The 23,925-nt window shown below is 31.1% G+C and overlaps 2 protein-coding genes across 3 annotated transcripts in view; one reads left to right on the top strand and one right to left on the bottom strand.

Annotated features, from left to right (window-relative positions):
- The window catches only part of LOC118192381 (exopolyphosphatase PRUNE1-like), a 74,598-nt gene extending 64,562 nt beyond the window's left edge, over positions 1 to 10,036 (bottom strand). For both annotated transcript variants that reach the window (XM_035363329.2, XM_035363328.2), the window contains exons 1-2: positions 9,708 to 10,036; positions 3,003 to 3,107 (exon numbers count right to left, since the gene is read on the bottom strand). In XM_035363329.2, the coding sequence (XP_035219220.1) occupies positions 3,003 to 3,107; positions 9,708 to 9,743 (141 nt within the window). In that variant the 5' untranslated portion in view covers positions 9,744 to 10,036. The remainder of the gene's footprint in view (positions 1 to 3,002; positions 3,108 to 9,707) is intronic.
- A 65-nt stretch (positions 10,037 to 10,101) lies between these two features.
- The window catches only part of Vha14-1 (V-type proton ATPase subunit Vha14-1), a 32,700-nt gene continuing 18,876 nt past the window's right edge, over positions 10,102 to 23,925 (top strand). Inside the window, exons 1-3 of the mRNA XM_035363332.2 lie at positions 10,102 to 10,187; positions 10,315 to 10,386; positions 16,897 to 16,978. Of these exons, the coding sequence (XP_035219223.1) occupies positions 10,333 to 10,386; positions 16,897 to 16,978 (136 nt within the window). The 5' untranslated portion in view covers positions 10,102 to 10,187; positions 10,315 to 10,332. The remainder of the gene's footprint in view (positions 10,188 to 10,314; positions 10,387 to 16,896; positions 16,979 to 23,925) is intronic.

Here is a 23,925-nt window from a genome sequence, read left to right as displayed (position 1 = left end):
ATAAAGAGGCTGTCAAATTTTATAAACAAAATGGGCAACCCAAACAAATGGAGCTAGGAAGCACTGGGTTTGGTGGGTTTGGCACAAAATGCTATTTAGCAGAGGTGCCTGATACCTGACAAACTCAACCTGAAGAATAACTCCATTCCTTTGGCTTTCTGCCTGGCATGAAAAGTTAAGTCTTTTTCTGAGCAGACCTTGCATTTTGTATGAAGCAAAGCTTTATTGATTTCTATGGATTCTTTTATACCACTCACTGAACACAATGTTCAAAAGATTGAAATGCACACATTTATAAATAAACTGTGCCAATTGTTAAACTAATTGTGCATAGGCATTAACAGCCCTGAAAATGTTATTTGGCCTCTAAATAAATTTTTTTGGCCTAAGTTAAATTTCAGATTTAGTTGGTTCACTATGGATCTTCACTAATTTTCTCATTTCAGATACATTGTAAGGAAAAAAAAAAAAAAAAAAACCCTCCTTCACATGATAGAAATCAAACTTCATGATATTGTCAGTGGTAAAAGGTAGCGTTTTCAAACTGTTCAATTAAAAATCTTGTTAAGATGGTTTCTTGAAAGCGGAATATACAACTTCATCAAAAAGATGGTTCATTAATTTCATATTTGTTTTTTTAATGAAAAAGACCTCCCAGGCTAGACTAGCCTACCAAAGAAAAAAGAAGAATGTAGAATCTATCATACTTTCAAAAAATATTCAACAAACTTTTTTTTAATAAATGTCTATTTCCTGCTAAAAGATTTTCTAAGAAAATCAACTAAACAACAATTCAACTTCTTTAGTTAAATATTAAAGATTCTTTCTTAAAGCTTTTATTTTATCAAGAATTATATAGGCCATTTGCATAGATTTATCCAATACATTCTTTGGCTGAAAGAAGCATGCCAAGGAAACTATCCTCCATAGCAAACAATTCATCTGTAATTTCATACTCTATTAGAGAGGAAGATGATCTTTTCCTTTGCAGTATATTACGTGCCAAACAATTTTCAATATTTTCTGATTATCAGCACTTCCACAAATAGCCACCAGTTCACTGGTGACTTTGTGAATTGGCAAAAAAAAAAAAAAAAAAAAAAAAAAATTGACTATGTTTACAGTTGTTCTGTTCATAAATAACATAAAAAGGAAACATTTTATTAGGAACACTCCCCAAAAAATGCTGTTTGGCAGATAAAATAACACTATTCAGTGAAATGATAGTTAAATATAAAGCATGTAAATGCACATTTGCTCAAACACACGTGTAAAATGTGCATGTTTTGAAGCATCACTTTTACTAATGAAATTGTTATGTAATTTATTTATTTTCTGTCCATTTCCTTTTACCCCAAGGTTCACTCATTTTACAATTTACGCAGATTTGAGTAGTAAGCAGTTTTACTATAAAATTTCAAGACTAACGAACAGGAGGTTAAGAGTCAGACCTGCCTTGCTGAATAAAATCATCTGATCATTAAGTCATCTGGCAACTTTAATACTGGTCTTGCTATGAATACCATAGACTGAGCTTAGATCCTGCTTTAATAAGCGTGTGTTTAAATTTCTGTTGCTGTCTAGGCAAAGCCTTCTTTAGTCAAATTAGATTTACACAACTGAATCGATTCTGATAGAAAGCTTTGAATTTTAAACCAGGTCCAAGTTGGTTGTTAAATTTGTATATTTATTTAATCACAAATGGTGCAGTAAAATAAGCTGAAATGTTTTAATTCTGTATCTGTCCGTTTCATGGTTAGATATTCCAGCTGTAATAATTTATCTCACAGAACATAAATAACACCTTACTACCACTGTATTCATCTATATAAGTTATTAGGAACACTCAGCCAAGTGTTCCTAATATCTATGTACATCAACAAAGAATATGGATAATCAGAAAGTACTCTTTTTTTTTTTTTTTTTTTTTTTTTTTTTTTTTTTTTTTTCAGAAAGATTCATGCTCCAAGTTGATACTTCTAGTAAGAAGAGATGTTTTGATTACCATTTTATTTTAACAATAGTAAAATTTCTCTAAAATAAGAAATGTATTAGGCTAACCATTACGATAAACAAAGAGTGAAACAGAATAACATGCTTTAAAAACTTTTATCTTGAAAACAAGCATATTATACACTTAATTTAATGGTTATAGATTTAACTTAATGGTGGCCATTAGACAACTTTGGTGCATATATCTTTCAGTAAAAAATCATTTGGTGCACCTCATTCTATAGTGGAAAAGATAAAATAGTCTATAGTATAAATATAAAGTTTAAATTAATGTCAGATCATGGGAAAAAAAATTAAAGTTACTTCCTATGAAAACCCCACCCAGCTTCATTGTAGAAGCAAAGGTATTTATGCTCTCTATCCACTTTGTAAGTCTGCTCATAACCAGAAATTTCTTGTCTTGGTTTCTAAGAAACTACTGATCTTCAATTTTCATAACATTTATCTCTTGGCAATTAATATTCCTTTGAAGACTGTACAAAAAAAAAAAAAAAAATTTTTTTTTTTTGACCTGGGAAACCATACTTCTATGCTTATTAGACACAGCATATCAACCATTTGCTCATTTTGCTACGTTTTCATTTTCTCTAAAAAGCTGCTCATGTATTTCATATACCTTTGGAAGTTACATAGACTATATTTAGAAAGTTACTAAACAGAGAATAAAAGATATGAAATAGAAATAACAGAACCAATTTTCAATATATACAGCAATGGATACACAATAAAACAATGAAATAATATACATGATGCAATAATCAATCATAGACAATTAACAGAATTTCCATGACTAAAATTTAATATTGTATACAATTATAAAATTTAATATTATTATATAACATTACTTAAAATAATTTTAATACTAAAATTTTACTTTTCATTATTATGCTGCATAATTGGAAAGAAATACACATTTTTAATACACATAAAATACACGGAAATATGTCTCATACATCAAGTCACAATGATAATGTTAAGTATTTACGTACTTTGCTTAAGAAATATGCAAAAACAATAGCTGAAACTGCAGAATCCAGGTCACAAGCTTCATTTCCAAGAACAACATTGACTCGTATGGACTCATTTGCATTTTTCTGCAGAATTAGAATATAAATATATTATATATGAAAATTAATTTAAACAAAGTGATAAAAAGACTTTAAATAGATATTCTTTATGGGATTGAAAATTAAGACAAACAGCACAAGAAAAGAAAATTTTTATTAAGCACATTCTAGATACCACTTTGTTAATAAAGACGTCACTTCCTCTATACAATTAAGTGCATGTGAATCAGTGATATATTTACATTCATCCATTCGCTTTTTTTTATTAGAATTGCATTACACATAAAATATAATTTCTAATATTCTACACTTGAAATAATAACTGGTTAAAAATTCGTGACATTATAGCTAATGTTGTATGGGTGGTAAAATTTCTCTAAAACAATGTCCATTACAGCTACCAAAGAATTTTCAAAAACTTAAACTATTATTTAGCAATTACACACCTTAGATATTTTTCATTATTAACTAAGCTTCTTATATTACTTTTATTGACTAATTTCACCATTTAGCAATAAAAAGTTGCAGTCATTCCTAAGAAAAGCAACAGTGGAATGCCAAAAGTATACGTATGAACAAATTTCTAAAAAAGCGCTTTCAGTTTTTCATAAGCTCATTTGGTACTATTCTGTTGTTGGGACCAAAATCAGATATCGCCCAAAGCTGATCATCTGGCAAAAAATTAGAAGCACAAGAATAATTGATAAAATATCCACGATATGGTTAAGCTGAAGAAAAATCAAAGGAAAAAATAATATAACAGATATTTGTAAAATTGGAAATTTTTAATGCAAATTAAACAACCTGACACAGAAATGAGGACAAACAAAACAAAACAAACAAAAAAAAAGGTTTATGAATAAGATTAATATGAAGGCATAAAACTGTTGATTGTCTGAAAACATTAGCATTTTAGGATGCTTTTGCCACCACACAAACTCAATTCAATAAGAAGCTAATCTGCCATTTTGCACAGCCCATAATCTTTTTACTAGTTTGTATATGAAACAAATATCGGGACTGATAAAATTAGAGTAGTACCTCTTGTAAGGGCCACCTCTATTTAAAGGACAATTGTGTTAGTCTCAGTCCCTTTGAATAGTAACATATTCACCTCTTATAAAAAGACATTGAAAAAATGTTTCAAGAATAAGATAGAGGTAGAGAAATAAATAAAAGAATAGAAATATACACTTTGTCAGTAATCTTATGACATTCTTTCAGTATGGAAAACAGCAACATTACATTAAAAAAAAGTTGCAGAGCAATCAAAAGGATATTTCAGAATTTTAAATCTAGTTATTCTTGCTACAGCTCTCACCAGAGAAAAGAAACAGTGTTAGTAAGTTGTTAGGCAATCCAAGACAAGGACCAGTGGGAAAGAAAAAGTGGTGAGATGATTGGACCACCAGCCAAGGTACAGGAATCTCACAACATGGACAAAATGAATCTTCTATCATTCTTAGTTCTTTTTTTTTCATTAATTCATCATCATCATATTCGCGCAGACTGTCCCAGTCCAGTATGCGAACAGTATGCTATTTTTACTGCGATTTTACGAATTATTCAGGTACCTTCGGGTACAAAAAATATCCTCTTATAGGACACAGGATGACGATAGTATGGGATTGGACAAATCCAGATTTTCTACGAAATCAATGCCTATGAAGATATCGGACTATGTAAAATCCCCTAGGAGGAAAATAAAGAAAATGAAAAATTCAAACTTCGAAAAAGTGAAGAAAAAATCTAAACAGAGAACTCTTAGAGAAAGAAAAGAAGAAAATGAGAATAGAAATGGGATGGAAAGAACACTCACAATGGCTTTATGATAATAAAGAAGAAGTTTAACTCCAGAATGAACAACGGAAAAGAAAGGAACCACTCTTTCCCAATATGAAACTCGTAAGTAATGCAACTCAATCCATCTCTAAAGAAAAGGACTCAGAAAAGAATGCTGAGCCTTGAATTTCACCACGAAAGACAGTGGAAAGGCTAAAAGAACAAGAACAGATGAAAATCACGACAGATAACTGAGTCGAGAAATTAGATGAAAATCCGACTGACCCAGATAATGAAGAATTACACAAAACAGCAGAAAACCCCTCTCCCATAGTTTTTCAGCAGGCAAAAGTTGAATGGCTGATGACTAAAAAAGAGCACAGTAAAATCTTAATGAAGAAATAGAAGCAAATATGAAATCTGATTTAATTTACGTCAACGTAAAAAAAACGATTGATGACTACAAAAGCGCCACGAGAACCTTAGAACGCAGAGAAATTCCCTTTCACACCTTTTTAATGAGCAAAGAGAAATCTATTAGAGTTATCTACCTCCATGAATCTCTGAAGAAGCTGTCTTCGAAGACCTGGTAAGAAGAAAATTTCCTATCAAAAAAGTGAAACAATTCAGCAGAACCCGCAGAAATAATGTCGAAAAACTGCCAATTTGGCTACTAGAGCTGAAAAAGAATAAAAGTGGTCATGCAATTCACTCTCTAAACACTATGTTTAGCTTGAATATTGTTATTGAAAAATATAACCCGAAAAAACGATCGATACAGTGCTTTAGGTGTCAGGAGTGGGGACACTCTCAGCACCTATGCACAAACCAAGTCAAGTGCTGCAAATGCGGCGATCAACATCGAAGCAACACGTCTCATGAAAAAAGAAGAAAAATGAACCTGCATTTTTTGTAAAAAGGACCACGTCTGCAGTTACAGAGGGTGTGAAGTCTATCGTAAAAAATTCGGAAGAGAACCCCTAACAGGCCACCAGAATTTACATGGAAAAAAGAAGACTTCCCTACGCTAATCTCAGAGAAAAGAAATGAAAATCAAAACTCATCAAGACATTCAGTCAATGATACGCCACAGAACCAGCCCAGAAAAATCCCAGAAGAAATGTCAGAAGCCATGTCCTGGCTAAGAGACGCAAAAATTCAAGAACTTCTCAGCAATATCATCGAGCATATTGAAAAAAATCAGAAAAGTGAAATTTACAGCAAAAAAAACTTGCAGCCCGCTTTAAAGCAGCCATGTTCCTGTTAAAATCTGCAGAAGAATAATCATAAACTTTTAAGATATTTTCGCAGAACCGATGGATTACTTGGACTTTATTTTATTTTTCAAAAAACTTCAATTTTCATTCATTGCAAACATTCCTGTTTCAAGATGCATCTTTCGGGGTCAGTACTTGGGTGGGTGACCACTCGCATGACTGGCCTCGACGAATCAACTTTCGACACTCGGAGAGGAGGAGTATAAACGGAGGAGAAGAAATTTCTTGCTTGACTTCGAGGCATTAACTCACCTTAGGTCAGGGTCTACTCCTTCTTCAACAGCACTGCCTTCACGACTATGACTCTCTCGCCTGCAGGTGTGGTGCTAATTGCACCTTTTATTATTTTAACTAAAAGCGATTGGCCTTTGGCCTTACCTGAATTATAGGTAAAAACTCATTAGTAGTTGAGACTTAGAACTTGAAAAGTATGACCTTGATATTCTTATTTCTTGTTAGTGCTGGGGAGCAAAACGTTTTTTTGATACAAAAACAGACTTTCATCAATTTTGACAATATTACCAGTGCTGTCTATTTTAACAGAGTCTAGACTTCAATGCACGGCCGCAGAATTCCCTGATATAATTGCTCCAATCAATAACAGTGCAATGATTCATATCAAGTTGACAATGACAAAATTCAAGAGAAGTTAATTTTAAACACCATGCATAAATGAAACAAACTGCCATTAAGAAACTGATTCTAGATCCTTCAAACCAATTTTGAAAACAATCATTTTTCTTCTTGGCATGCCATGTTTTCACATCTCTACTTTGGTGCTACTTACAAATTGAAGTAAAGCTGCATTTTAAGTTTTTGTGTACTTTCTTTCACAGTGAATAATTCCTCTTCCTCGAAGATGTTTTATCATTGGTAAGTCGCATTTTCATATACATGGCAAATACAATAATAAAAACACAAGTGACCATTATATCTTTAGAATTTGTATTCTCACTGCTAATTTTCTTTTACTTTTTTTTTTTTTTTTTTTTTTTTTTTTTAAGCAAACACTGATAACCTCATATGAATCATGTCTTGGAAAGTTTAGTACATCCAGTGACAACCCGTCTTCAAGTATGGAACTGAATTTTTATAAAATAAAATAAACTGTGCACTACATTTTGGCAGAAAATCTCTCATTTTTAGATCAAAGTTTTTTTAACCCATCTTTCAACAAAAATTATTTGAACTATATTTAACACTAAAACAAATAACTGTCAAACACAGATATAAATTTTTAGTACTTTTCTATTAAAGCCATATCATGCGTTTTGGCTTACTTCCTTCCTTATGCCTTTGGTTTTATTCTAGTTGAAGTATTACAAAATCTTCTAACAACCTATCTTAAGGGAAAGAATTAATCAATATTATTTAGTAAATAAATTATTATTAACTTACTCTGCAGCAATTGCGCAAGTAGTAGTAACTTGTTTTCGCACTAAATGAATTTAAGATCATACAACATATGGTAAAAGTTTACAATTGGGTGCCCCTTGTTTTTCGGCGATTCTTTTTTGACGCCAAGATCGGCACCAGGAAGACACAATTTCAAAATGGCCGCTACACAAAACCAAAATAAGAAGTCAAAGAATTGCATAAACTCTGTGTCCATGCACACATCGATCTGTTTTCACTTAAAAAAACATCCCAGAATTGCACAAACTAGGCATTGTGCACTGCTTTAAATTTGACTATGTACACATCAATCTATTTTTATTAAAAAAAAAAAAAAAAAATCAGGAGGCTAAAGCAAAGTTAAACTATCATGGTAACCAGAAATGAGATTTCATTGCCAAAATTTTACAAAAAATTGACGCTAATCGAAGGGGCACCCAATTCTACACTAGAGTCCATTATATATATTTATTGTCAGATAACTCTCTTCTTTCAATCAACTGCTCTGCTTGTTTGAAACAAACTTTGGTTTGCAAAACTCACCAGATGTCAATTTGTCATACTATAAGTAAATGAATCATATCTTAATTATAAAAGGAATGAATGATTTAAAAAACCGTGCTTGCATTCAAACATTTTTCTTCATCTCGGCATAACCAAAAACAGCATCCATATTTTAACTGCAAGTCATTTCAGTTTCATGAAGTGATTTTTTAAACAATCATTTCTTCTAAAGAACATGCCTTAAAGAAACAGAATATTCAGTTCTTCATTTCACAGCAAATCTCATGTTGGGAAATGCATTACAGTTAAAAAGGAAGAAAAAAAGAGATTGATAAGAAGAAAAAATATGATTTTCCAAACAATGACTTAAAACAACCAGAACAGGCAGCAAACTTGTAACACCTGGCACCAAGAAAGCATGGGGGAAAGGGGAGGACAAAAAAAAAAAAAAAAAAAAAAAGTAGAAGGGCTTTAATGGGAAAATATAAAATTTGCGAATTATTAAACTCAAACTAATATTTTAAATTATATATATATTACATAAAACTACTTAATAATTTTCAAATGACATCTAATAATAAAGCCATGATAAACTAAAACAGTAAAATTCTGCTTATTATTTAATTATATATATCTTTATATACAGCCAAGAGATATATCAAACAATAAAATGCTGAGTTAACTACTTAATTTTGAGAACAAACTTAAGGGGGGATGACTTTTTTTAAATGTGATGTATTACTTTTGAAATTCTCTTTATTTTGTAACTTTTGATTAAGTGGCTGAAAATTTAACTAAAACTTGGATCTACACTTAAAATACCATACACGTAAAAACCTGCATTTTTCTCATTTTAAAATGTCTTTGTAGAAATAATATAAATCTTATGCCCGATTAAAAACATATTATAATATATGAGTTACCTCCTTCCTAGTGCTTAAGTGAAAAGGAAATACATTTGCTCAAGGTCTGATACTTAGTTCAAATGACATTTCACATTCTAATTCCTTTGATTATATAAAACCATGCATGCTTTCATAAAACATTCCATATAAAGGCTAAATACTCAAGTCTATACTTTAATACAGCAGCTGTGAAAAATATTTTTTCAAAACTTTTCAATGATCAAATGCTAAGTGAAATCAGCAATACCAATTTAAAAATTACGCAGTACTTAAAATTCAGAAAAACAAATTAGGGAGAATGGCATAAAAGGAAAGCATAAATTAGTATTTATTGATACGAAACGCAACTACTTCGTATTATCTTATGTTTGCCCTTTGACATGTCGCCTTGAGTATCATAAAGGAGCTTTTAACACTATTACAGCTGATGTGTCGACAAGAAACCGTTTTCTATTTACAAAGCTTAGTATTCTGAAAATCTAAACGTTTATCTGTTTACATGCATAAGATTTTATAGTTACGCAAATGAACGTCTAATAAGACAAAAGTCTAATAACACTTGTGCATGAGTTAATCTGAGAAATAATAATTTTATTCCTTCACCTTCTGCCTAAGAAGCACGTCTGTAATATGAATTGCTTTATGGAATATCTCTGCTTTCGATAAATACACCGTATGAAATTAAATTACATATTTTAAAACTATATTTTGCGGCCAATATCCCTCAAATACAAACATGTATGACAGAGAAAAATTCACAATACCAAATTATGCTTGCATTCCTGCAAGTAAAACTCCATGTTTGAGTTCCGATAGAGATGGAGAACTTTTCATTCAAGTTCCTTAATATTTTCCAGTTCAGGTTTGTTTTCGAGGATGTAGCAAAAACTGACCACCCACTTTTCTGCTTCGTGGTTTTCAATATCGAAACCCACGGAAATAGAAACAAAACAGTGTTGTCAATAGCAGCTAATTTAATCGATATTGTAACCTTATTAAATTTTACACAAATTAAATTTTTTATTTGAAGATAATTTTTTTGTCATAGAATGTTACATACAAAAATATTATTTAAACTTTAAAAATGTTATGAACTAAGATAAGCTGTGTAAGATAAGCCACATTCAGCAAGGTACTGGTCAGTTATCGTAGAAAATTTCCTAAAAATGGCAACATTGTTGTTTATATTTTTCTTGTGACCAAAGATTTTGGTCCTTTTTCAGAAGTGAATATTTTGTTTTGTAGTAAGTATTTACGATATAAAGTGGAACTGTGTAATAACTGTCTCAATTTTTTGTATACGTATTTGAAAATTTGAGCTCAAAAATTACTTGATGATTTTATGTAATATTGATTATTTTCTTTTTTCAGTTATTCCATTTGTGAAATATGTCGGTTCATTCGGCTGTGAAAGGGAAATTAATAGCAGTTATTGGTGATGAAGTAAGTATCTGAGTAAATTCATTTTCTGTGATAGCACACGCTGCTTTATATGAGCGATTTTTAAAATTAGGCAAAAAAGCAACTTCAGTTTGGCGTAAATTTTGGAACACTCCCAAGTTTCCATAATTTTAATTTTGCATTGGCATGGCTCTCTCCCAGTTTGATATGAATGATATATTAGCGAGTCAATAAATAAACTCATTATATATCTCAAAGAATGAAATTAAATGATCTGTGGTGTTTGTTGCATGTTGTGAATAATGTTTGTTCATTCTGCTGTAAAGAGAGCATACTAGCACTTATAATGATGAAATAAGTGACAGTATAAATTCATTTTCTGTAACAGCGCATGTAAATTGACTGATATTTAAAATTAGCCAGAAAAGTTAGATATTGAAACACATCTAACTTTTTTGTAATAGCATTTGGCCACCTGACTGGTTTAATGAGGCTGCCTGTCATAAAGATGGGCCCGAGCTCAAATCCTGAAGAAGACATGGATGTTTGTAAGTGTGTAATATTTGTATGGCATGAGGGCACTCAAGACAGCCAAAAGCCCTCATCATTGGTACGGTGATAGAGAATGAAGGATGGGAGACTCTTGGATTGCCCTCTTAAGGGTTTTATGTTGAAATTGGGGCTAAGCTGTACAGTTAGTGTAGGACCATTGACAGCACAGAGAGGAGGTGAATTGATGCACTTTGTGTAATATGCACTTTGTTTGAAAAAAAACTGAATAATGAATAAAAGCATAAATGTATGTATGTTTCTCACATTGTGATAAAACAACGGTACCTAGAGCCATCCAATTTTGAATGACGTAATCCTGCTGCAAATATGGGCATCTAGAGCCAAGAGATATATCAAACAGTAAAATGCTGAGTTAACTACTTAATTTTGAGAACAGCTCAAATTTTAAATTTTGAATTTGTTTTATCTATTTCATATTTCGTAAAACTTTAACGAATTTTTGATTCAGAAACTTGAGGATTTCAAAGCAAGCAATGGCAACATTGTACAGAAAAAACATATTATCTCCAGCGTGCAAGACCGTGTATCGGAAATTCTAAAGATAGGTTCAATTTAAAATTATTTTGCGACATTGCTTTTGAATTGAATTTTATGGTTTAAGTGCAAAGAACATAATATTTAATAAATAAATGTAACACACACGACGTTAAAAAAACGCCCGTTTTCGACATAATTTAAAATCTGAAATCTTTCAAATTCCCCCCCCTCTATTCTGCTCTTTTGTGTTGTCATTGGACCTTTATAATGGTCTTTACAAATGTTTTATGCTGTCAATTTTTGTAATACATATATCGTTCCAATGCCATTTATGGTTTCTTAGTGCACCTATAATTTGCACAGAAAAAATGGAATGTTCCCATTCGAAAATTTTGAAATGTTTTCACTGTAAGCATAATTGTATCTATTATTTTATGTCACCACAACCTTGAGCATATACCTTCAAATAACATTATCTGAAATTTCCTTTCGATTGGTTGAGCAGATAGGTGGCTAGGGGTTCATATTGATTTTTTTATGACCACTGTATATGTGTACGCACACGCATATATTATATATTATATATATATATAAAGTTTAAACTCTTTAAGCTAGTAGGTCCTCCCTAAAAATCTTGTATTATTGACTAATAGCAATTCGCTATTTATTTTATTTTGTACATTTGCCTAATCAGGCCAGTTTGTATAGTTTTTTCCTTACCTCATTAATGTGTTTTTCATTGTAAGTGTGTAATATTTGTATGGCATGAGGGCACTCAAGAGAGCGGACCCGTTGGAAATGAAACAGAGAAATTGAGACTAATTTTTTTATCTGGGTTATTTTATCAGTTAAATATTCAAAAAGTTTCATGTACAGTCTGAATTTTCTGTTTTAATGAAACACGATATGGAATAGCTGGACTTGAAAACCATTATGTATTTCCCCTGAAGAGTCAATAATGATATTTGAATTGGGCTAATTTACCATTTACTGCTTTTTTGCATTTTTTGTATTTTTGCTTATGTCTTATATAATAATTGTATTTTTATTCAAATGTTTAAAGCTTGTCTTAACTTTAATCAACATATTACAGTCAAAAGTCACTAATCCCGATCTCAAAGTTACAAACTTTCTGCGGATGCGTCAACGCATAATACGTTCACGTATGCGCGTAATACTTTTATGCATGCCTGTGCGCATAATACGTTTATGCATGCGCGTTTAATGTATAACGGACGGTATAAGTTAAAATTATCTAATTATCTATTTCAGTTAATGTTGCAGATTGCGTTGTTCCTTAATCTTCGAATTGGATCCGGCTTATTATTTTTTGCAGACTGTTAGAGCAATTTTATAAAAGTAAGCTTGAACTTTCGATTATGTCAAATAGAATTTCCGATGCTGGAGCTGCGAAATGATCTACAAAGCGAAAGTATGTTTCGGTGTCCATCAAACAAAAAGTGGAATTGCTGAAAGAAATGGATAAAGACATATATCCTTTGTTTCTCTAACCATTCCGAAATCTGTTTATCAATTCAACGCTGCTTCGTGGGGGGGGGGACGTTGCGGCATGCAATGAACTGGAAGTTGATCTGTCAGCACTATCTTTATCTTCAGGGCAGATGTTTTTATTTTATTTGGCTTATAATTCCTTACTAAATGTAGTATTTCATCTTGATGTATTCCGCCTTTGATATGATTTAAATCAAATTCCTCGTCATTATAATTCACTTCCGATAGCGAAGAAAGTGACACAGAAGTTATTGAAAACAAAAAAATTTCGATTGACAAATTAGTCGGTATTCTCGACACGGCAATTATAGGACTTGAACAGCGGAATTTTGTAACTGAACAAGAAATTATGACTGTTTATAGAATTAAAGAGATAGTATTATCACATAAAAGGGAGCAACTTAAGGTGCTACTTTGGTAGACGGTTGCACGGATTTTTGGCGATTTACGTTGGCGCAATTGTTGGCGCGGTTTTTACAGTCGTCAGCCATCTTGAAAAATGCTGTTTTTACGTATTTCACGCATAGTAAAGTATTCGAAACTCTAAAAAAATAAATATCGTTAAATATAATGGATTAATTTTTTGTTGAAAACGTTGCTTTTTAAGATGGCTGGTATTTAACATTAAAACATATATGGCAATAAATATCTCAGGAATTTTTGAAAAAAGTGTATTAATTTTTTTAATAAAAATTGAAGTGTACAATAATAAAGTAAAAGAAAAATATGTACTTACATTTTTTTAAGCATTTTACCTTAAGTATATTGATAAGTACCAGAAAAAAAAACGATCTTCATCTGTTATTCCCATCACTCGCACTTCATTGAAGAAGCAATTAGCGAGGTTTCTTCAAAAAAATTTTAATAAATTTCCTCTGACCCTTGTAACAATAAATAAATGTTTGATTAAGAAATCCAGGTTGGCCAAAATAAGGTCTCAAACGGCAATTTTTTTATCCCAATACCAATAATTCTTGGTAATTACCACTAACAACATTTATCTTCAAAACAGAGACATCCATTCGCTTTGAAATCTGAGGAATTCGAAGAGATGAATAATAAAATTTTAAAATGGCGCGGTAATGCACAAATATTCAGTAACCAATCAGGGAGCTGATTACATCACGCATAGAATTAAAATTAGTTAGATAATCATTCATGATAAAATCATATTTAAAAAAATTGCAAAATTAAATTGTATTTTAATATTTAACAGCCATAAGTAATGTTTGAAACATTAGATTAAATTTATAGATATTAAAACCAATTACTTTTAAAATAATGTGACGTCATTCATCACATCATTCACAACATAAAATATCCTAAACAATAAAATTTTTATTTCAAATAAAACATGCAAAATTAAATTCATTTTTATTATTTTGAAGTCATAAATAATATTTAAAACACGGAATTTATGCATAATTAAACGCATTATTTTTTAAATAAAATGACAACAAAGTATCGGTTACCATAAACAATTTGTCTAGCAATGGGTTTACCATAAGTCGTATTGCTCGCCGTAAAACAATCGCCAAAATCCGTGCAACCGTCTACCAAAGTAGCACCCAACTTAAACAACTTACATTGAAAGAAATGTTTAATAAAGTAAACAAATAAATATTAAGCTTTTTTTTATAAATTTTGATACCCTTTAGATCATAATTGTTCTTTATTTCATAAATTACGGTTTCATATTTTTAATTTTATAATTTCTGCATGCCATCTTATCAGATTTAAACTGATGATCTATAATCTGGAAAAATCGATAATTCGGAATCGCCGAAGTCCCGACGAGTCCGGATTAAAGACTTTTGACTGTACTTCCAATTTGATTTGAGTTTTAAATACGCTTTTTTATTTGTAATTATTCTAGTGATAATTTTGTTTATTTTGTATTTACACTTTTCATTGCACTGTATTTTAACTCATGTTAAAAAAATGTTTCGCCGGAACCACAGTATCACAACAACTTTTAAGCAGAAGCATTAAGAATTTTTTTTTTTACCTTGTTTTCTAATTTTTGAAGCTCAGTGCTCAAAATTCTTGACCACAAAGGTCTTTTTTAGTTTGTTCTCCTTTCTTAAATTATATATATATACATATAAAGATTATTTTGGCTTTTTTCTTTTTTTAGGATTTAAATTTGCTTTTTTACTTTTATACGTATTTGTTAAAAATTAAATTTAAATTTGTTTAAATAAATATATATATATAATGTATGTGTTTCATAAGAAAAAATAGTAAAGTTAAATGAATGAAGTTTGAATTTAAAGTAATTTAGAAACCCTTGCCTATTTGAAACTTTCAATAGGCAAGGGTTTCTAAATTTTGGTTTTCTACTCTTAACTACATTGGCTATTTACATATAATTAATATTTTGATTCCTAGTTAATTTGCTTACTACATTTCTTAAAATTCCTTTAGTTAATTTTTATTTTAATAATTCACTACATTTGGTTTTACTTTTGGTTTTGAATATTACTATACCCATGCCTATATGGATGAGGAAACACGAATTAAGTAATTGAAGAGTTAGGTTTGGAGGTAACTTCTCCTTGATAAGATCTGTCTCCTGCCTGCTCAACAATTATTCACTTATGCAAATTAATCTAGTCTTAAAAATTCTTTAAAACATTTTTGGGATTAATTTTTTGGAATATTAAATATTTTTTCATGGTTTTAGATACTTTCACTTAATTTACATATGCTCTCAGAATTTAAGTGATATTGTAAATTAGTTTGCAGTAATAATTAATTTTTTAATTTGTATGCAATTAAAATTTCACAATTTAAAGTTCAATTTAAATTAGCTTTATACGAATAGACAATATTTGTTATATAATGTGTGTGTGTGTATAAAAAATGAGGTTTTTTTTTAGGAGCACTTTCAATTTTTATTAGTTCTGGGAATTTGCACATCTACTACTATGAGATGACACTTCATAAAAGTTTTGGCACTCTGAAATTGAAATAACCTTTGGATGATTGTTCAGGGCCTCTTCAATGTATTTTGTGGTTCTGAAACTGTGTCTAATTTTTAAAATCTCTAAATAATTTTCTAAAATTTCTAAATAAGGCAAGTCGATATTTCCTTTGCGTAGATGCGATAAGATGCATTTTACTTTTTATGTTGTTTCATTGTTTGATTTAAAATGCAGTTTATTGAGATTATATATATTTTGTTTGGCTCTAGTGTAGAAATTGGATGCTTTTTCGATTTTTAAGTGAAAATAGATCAGTGTGTACATGGACAAAGTCAGTGTGCAATGCTGAGTTTGGGAAATTCTTTGCCTTGTTATTATGGTTTTGTGTAGTCGCCATCTTGAAATTATGCTTTGCTGGTGCCGATCTTGTCATCAAAAAAGAATCGCGGAAAAAACAAGGGACACCCAAAAACAAACATTTAGCTGTTGTTTTAATTATGTTTTATTGCATTCTATTTTGGATGCCATTTTACTGGGGAGGGCATTGAATGTAAACAGGAATGGGGCCAAAAATATTGCCAACTTTTCTACCAAGGGGCACCCTAAAACATATTTTTACCGATGGCCACTGCCTCCCAGTTTTGGTGACTGACTATGATGGCTATTTAAACTAATAAGTTGCACATTACAAATTTAATGATTAACTTTGACAATATTGGTGACAAATTGTAGTGACTATTTTATTAAAATACCATTTTTAAATATATGTCTTGTAAGGGAAGAGTATTTTGGGGTTTTAAAACAAAGAAATACCTTTATTGGAATCTAGAGATTTTGAATAGAATAAATGGATAATGCTTACTCTGATATTTTTATATTTAATATTTTTTTGGAAATTATATTTTAGTAAGGTAAGTATTGCACTGATAAGTATCGTAATTTTCTGCAGAAAGGAATCTGCTGTTAAAAATTAAGCATTGCAATTTTTATTATTAAATATTTGGAAACAATAGTTGCAAGACTTGGTACTATATTTCTTTTAATTTTTTTAAAAAATTTGTAGGATACTTGTGTGGGATTTCTCTTAGGTGGCATTGGAGAACTGAACAAATCTCGACAGACAAACTTCATGGTTGTTGAAAAAAGTAAATTATTTCAGTATTTTTTTTCCTCTAAAAAATATTCAAAATTGGAAAATCAATATATTTAAGTTATTAAACACTTAAATTGCTTACTGTAAATACGGTACAAAATCCGAGATCCGAACTCGTTGGGACTTCGGCGATTCCAGATTTTGGATTTTCCAGGCACTAGATCATCAGTTTAAATTTATTAAGATGACATGTAGAAATTATAAAATTAAAAATATGAAATATTGATTTATGGAATGATGGAAACATTTATGACCTTGAGGGAATCAAAACTTACAAAAAAGCTAAATATTTGTTTGTTTGCTGTATTAAACATTTCTTTCAATGTAAGAAGTTTAACTTTCTTCATTTTATGTGCTAATATTTTCTCATTAACTTGTAGGGTTTATATTTATTTTAACTAACATTTATTTTAAGTTTAAACTATCTTTCCTGTCAAGCCTTACTTTCCCCTGGAACTGCCAATGCCAGAGTATGTAAATTTTAGTAGAACGCGCAAGGATTCAAATTATTAGTGGAAGTATTCTAAGTTAAATAGAGTGGAAACGAGTTCGAGGTGTGTGCTGTTTTTACTTCACGAGTGCGGAGGTAGTTAACGAGAAATTGAAGAACCCCGCGTTTCGGCCTGTGTGCTTGCCTCGGAGAATTGTTAATCGTTCAACGTGATATTCAAAGTTTGCTGAATTAGCAGCGGTATTGTAAAACGCGGTGAGGTTAGTTACTTTTAGAGAGCCTCGTAGTTAGAGTCTTGTTATTATTTTCTTTTCAGGTTCTTATTTTTATTTTATCGCCGGGTCGGCGTAGTTTGTGAGCGTCAAGAGCACGCAATTGTAATTTCTTAAGTTGAATAAAAAGGGACTTAAACCCTTAGCAAGACTCTGTCTATTTTCCAGTTTCAACAGTCACCTCTTGGTTGCGTGCAGGTTGGAGGCACGCAACTCTACAAACTCTTTAGATATACATAATTTCTTGTTCAGTTACAAAAGTTCCATTATTTTAAGTCCTTTAATTGTCACGTCAAGAATTCATGTCATATTGTTAAATCTAAATTTTTTCGTTCTTAACAACCTCTCTGTCACTTTCTTCACTATCGGTAGTGATATAATGTGGATTTAAAGCCATAATACAAATTTCACTGTCCATTAGTTGATTGCGGCATTATCATTGCAATGAAAAACTTCTGTTATATCATCTTCATTTATTACCATTTCTCCGCATTTCTCATTTTGTTTGCGGTATCTGAAAATCCCAAAATTTTTGGCTATCATCATAACACTTACCTAGCATCTGCTATACAGTATGGGTGATGTATCATGAAATTGATGGCTAAACACATGTTGTTCCAGTAAGTTTTGTCTTGCTTCTGTTGCACACTGATGAAGTTAAGCCTGGATTATATTAGTTATTTATTATATTTGCAACTATTTCTCATAAACGCTTCAGCCCTATGTGAGTATTGAACAAATAAACCACCACATATATATGAGGCTTTATCGAGGGCCAGTGCTAGATATGTTGTGGCCCGGTGTAGTCTCTGCAGGTCTGAAAATCTGCTGCCAAGCTCCTTCTTAAATTCTAAAAATTTTGTCTCACCTAAACTCTGCCCCCTGGTACAGCTGCACCAGCTTTGGCACCGGTCCTAGGCTTACAAATCAGTTATTCTCATTTCAGACAACACTAACTGCGATTTTTTGGCCTGTGAGTAACATTTACAAAAATCTTTTTTTTTTTTTTTCCCACATGGAAAGAAATTTCCATTAAATTTCACTTTATCAATATACTCAGCACATTGTAGTGAAGTTAGCATACATCTGTAATCATTGTCAAGTGTAATTTCAGTATAAAAGTTACTATGCTCTTTGGTATAAAAATTATTTAGGCATCGCTGCTTGAGTTATTTCACAAACAGCAGTCTGTTGGTAGTCATGCTGGGACGAAAGCAAAAAATAATAGAGAATGATTTACCAGGTTAGGATCAGTGCCAAAGTGAACTTTCGGCATGTTTTATTACGAAAAAGTGTTATATGTGCATGCTTAAAGCATTTAAAAAATTCTTAAGGAAGAACAAATTGCTAGTGATCTGGAAGTCTGGATTTTAGATCATTCCGGATATTAGATATTCAGATTTCGGACTTTGTACTGTATTCTTAGTATGCATGCGTCGGTTTATACTTTGCCAAACTCTTTAATCATAGAACCTATTTTATTTCATGTAATTTATTGAATATTATACTGAAAATTAAGGAAAATAATAATTATTAACTTATTACATACTAATGTTCCCAAATAGGAATATGAAGTTTAACCTTTTGAGGCCGGGGCTTTGGTAGCAGTAAAAGCTACCAAAGGACGGGGAATCTTGAACCGAATGCTTTCCTCCCTTTAAGAAATCAACTCTTATTTGCAACAAAGATTCTTGTGTGTAGTTTAATGGATTCTCAGAGGGGTGCATCTATGTTGCAAAAGGAAGACCTTTGAAAGAGATATAATGTGGATTTAAAGCCATAATACAAATTTCACTGTCCATTAGTTGATTGCGGCATTATCATTGCAATGAAAAACTTCTGTTATATCATCTTCATTTATTACCATTTCTCCGCATTTCTCATTTTGTTTGCGGTATCTGAAAATCTCAAAATTTTTGGCTATCATCATAACACTTACCTAGCATCTGCTATACAGTATGGGTGATGTATCATGAAATTGATGGCTAAACACATGTTGTTCCAGTAAGTTTTGTCTTGCTTCTGTTGCACACTGATGAAGTTAAGCCTGGATTATATTAGTTATTTATTATATTTGCAATTATTTCTCATAAACGCTTCAGCCCTATGTGAGTATTGAACAAATAAACCACCGCATATATATGAGGCTTTATCGAGGGCCAGTGCTAGATAAAAACCCCAGGTTAAAACCCCAGGGATGTCAAATTTGACAGTTTACTTTTCTGCCTGGAAAATGGGGGAAAAAGACATGGCCACTAAAGTGGACAACCCCGTCTTTTCAAAGAGAGGACTCTATGGCCACTATAATGGCCATCCTGGCTTCAAAGGGTTAAAATCCAATTTGAAATAAAGTTTTATTTACACTACTTTCTAAAAATTATTACTTATAATCAAACGCATGCTTGATTTTTGGCATGAAGATTACAGTTTAGAAATAAATTCTGTAGTGTACAGAAATTTATAAAGAGCCATTTTAGCATTTTTAACATTATATTTCTTAAAAATTTCTAAAAAACAGAAGGGAAAAATCAAAATTTAAAAATAAACTAGTAATATCAATAAAGTTTGCTTTAATGAAAAGACATCAATTATTAAAAATTCTGAAAAAAAATTTCCTTAATATAAGAAATTAAATTTGTGTGCTCCCAAATGGGACATTGGCCTCTTTCATAGTACAAAATGCTACAGTTTTGTAAATCACACTGCTTTGCTGAAATTATAGAAAAATCTCATTTAAAACTTCTGTTGCTTTTGAATGTGGAGCTGTACGATACAGAAAGAGTTGTTTGTTGTTTAGTCTTTTCTCATCTCTACTGTTTAGAGAGGTGGGTGGCAAATGAGGTGCAGAATGTTTATAGGTACATCTGATAATCTCTTGTTTATTTCAATGGAGACTTTGCTATGTTATGCATTTATGAAACTGACTTCTGTATGCCTGACATACCATATTCGAAGTGATTTTTAACATTTGAATAGGTTTATTTTAAGATTTTATGAGACAATTCTAATGAAACTGTTGTTGATGTCTGTCAACTGCCTCCGGATAAAATATAACTGATGAAGAAAACATAAAAATACTCTCAAATCCATTATGTCTATAGATTTGTGTAGACAAATAGAAGTTTCCATTGAACATATAAATGATTCTGACGTTCCTTCAGCAAAAAGCAGAAATGATTATCTTTTAAAGAACAAAACATCAATTATTGATGGAGAAAAACTACAGCTTTTCAGAAAACTATTGGACCTACAGCTATTGAAAATATATAGCAGAATTTTCATTTTTACCAATGGATTATTTTGCCCGTGTGGCAAAATGATAGAAATGTGAAACACCAGATGTTGACGAAAAAGATATAGGTCAGTTTTTCGGATTTCTCTTATTTAATTTATATTATAATTCACCAGGTGAAGAATTATATCGGAGCTTGCTTGAAGATCTTATGATCCCAATTGTTATTTCAGTTATACCTAAGAATAAATTTCAAGAAGTTATACCTAAGGTTAGACTTCAAAAGTTTGGAAAATGCTTTTATATCATTCATGATATGAAATTGGTTCCTAGTAATAAAATGAGAAACATTTCTCCCATTTATGAAAAATTTCTATCAGTTTGTCATATTATTTGAAAAACTCAGCACTGATGAGTAATTGTTGCTTTATTATGGTCACTTTTTAGCTAAAGAGTTCGTCAAAGGTAAACCAATATGTTACGAATACAAAATCTGGATGCTTTGCTCGTCAAGTGGATAAACATAGATAATGGAAGAAGTTCTGAAAATGTAAATTTACCTCTGGGATCTAGTGTTGGAACATTTATCTCATGTTAGAAACCTGAAAATACATGAAATATTCTTTAATAATTTTTTTTATATCACGTAAATTGATGACTGAATTATCTGATAAAAATTTTAAAGTAGCTGAAACAGTTCAAGAGAAATGAACAGGAAGATCACCCTCTGGAATCTCTTAATATATAATTTCAAAGCGACAAAGAGAAAAGTTTGATTTTTGAAACTGTAATAAAGTATACATATGTCACTGGAAAGACAGTTCCCATAGTAATTACAGGGTTGCCACTGAAGGAATGGGAGGTGGAGATAGATATACTAGATCCACCTCAGTTTTGGTGTAAAAAATGGTACTGGAATTTATTCAACAATATGTTGAATATGCAAATTGTTGCTGGATGGCTTCTGGATATATATATGTACATACAACCACAGCTCAAGTACTGTTTGTTGCATCTCAGCTCTCGAAGAGAAGTGTAACTTTAAATTTACTTTGAATGAAAATGAAAATTACTGGATCTCGGGCAGATCAGTCACAATCAGTTAAGAAAAAGTGATGCATGTTATCTGAGTCTTCTCAAAATCTATGGAGCATTTGGTAAGGTTGTTATTTTTTGTGTTCTTATATGTTAGTTTTTTTTTTTTTTTACATAAATATGAATTATTTTCTGTAGTCTTTATTCCTATTTTGCATTTTTCTATTCATAGTTTCTTTTATAAGCAATTTGATGGAAAACTATATGGATAATGGAAGTGTAACCATGTATAATTTTAAAATTTTAATCAGAACTAGTTGAAGTTTGTATATAAAAACTGCCAGTTATTATTATTTTTTTATGCTTAAAAATAACTTTATATGTTAAAGGTATTTTAATGCTTAATGTAAGTAATTCTATAAAAAATTTATATTTTTAATCAGAACTATTTAAAATTTGGGCACATAAGCCATGGTTTAACACTAATTTAACTACAATTGAAAAGCATAATTAAAAAATATATAATTACATGCCATTGTTCCCAAATGGGAATATGCTGAAACTCATTGACAAAAAAATTTTTTTTCATGAATTTCTTTTTCTATAGTTCTTATAACTTGTTTTAATGTCATTTTTTGAGTAAATAATACTTATTAATCTTTAGCACAGTGTTTAAAAGGTTAATGTATACAGCTGGAGGTATGCTAGTCCTGAAAAGGGTCTGAAGTACTGAATGTAATTTAATTATTGAATGATGTAATGCTCCAATAATAGGATTGCTATTTTCTTTTGATGTGTGTCAAGGTGACACTGATGAGTTGACACTTTTTGAAGGCTTAGCAAGCATATTATTCACCCTTTTTTAAAAATTATGTTTTTGTACAAAGCCTAGGAATATTCTGCATTTGTCTGGGAATGCTTTGTTGATGTGCTGTGTATATATCCATGTTTGTTGCATATTTAGAAAAAGAGCAAACATTTTTAATTGTGTGTCAGTGGTGACAGGAGGCATATTTTGGCCACCTTATGCACCTAGCTGCATATCTTGGTAACATAATGCCTTTTACCGGGTTCCAGTTTATGCATTAATTGACTGATTGAGTGAGATTTATGCATAAGCTGCTTGTTGGATTAGTGAAAAAGCAAATGGAGCAAAGTGAAATTTGGCATGAAACTTTCATGTAAACCTTCCAAATGTATAACCAAGTGGTGACTGCATGAACCAAAGACATTATTGTGAATGGTTTCGGCATTAAGTTCGGTTACTCAGGATCAAAGGGCTGAATGAACTTCCATGTCAGCAGATGTTCAAATGTTTAGAGTGCACTATGAGTTTGTATCACCTGCTAAGACAGTAAGATAGAAAGTCTGCCAGAGAATTCTAATGCGGTTGAGAGATGTTGTGTGTAGGAAAAGATGGGGGAGGATCAGTCGTGAATGTTGCATCATGACATCCCTCCTTGTACCAGTTATCTGATAAAATGTCACACTTCTGTTGTGTACCCCATTTACCATATTCTTTAAAGTTTGTCCTTTTTTTTTTTTATTTGTTTGTTTCCAAACTTAAGGGCTGTTTGAAAGGATGTGGTTTCCAGCCCATAAAGGAAATTCCAGAAAATTCTATGAAAGTTCTGCCCACTATTGAAAAAAGGGATTCTCATCAGATCTTCGAAAAGTGGAAGAACAATGGCAACAGTGTATTGACACTAGAAGGGGCATACTTTGAAGATAGTAATTAAAGTTTTGTGCAATGAACAATTAAGCAAGAAACCTAAATTATTATATAATATAGTTGATACTTTAGAAGTGACACAAGCAAAATTATTATATAATATAGTTGATACTTTAGAAGTGACACAAGCAAAATTATTAATGCTATTTGCTTTGGGGGGAACAAAAAATATGTTAAAAAATTATTTCTTAAAATAATGTAAATAATATAATCTTCC

This window comes from Stegodyphus dumicola, chromosome 2 (assembly GCF_044657685.1).
Source record: "Stegodyphus dumicola isolate Sdum_Otavi_A_Nest chromosome 2, ASM4465768v1".
NCBI lineage: Eukaryota > Metazoa > Arthropoda > Arachnida > Araneae > Eresidae > Stegodyphus > Stegodyphus dumicola.
Note: the sequence above shows the minus strand (reverse complement) of the source record. Positions and strands in the feature narration are given on the sequence as shown.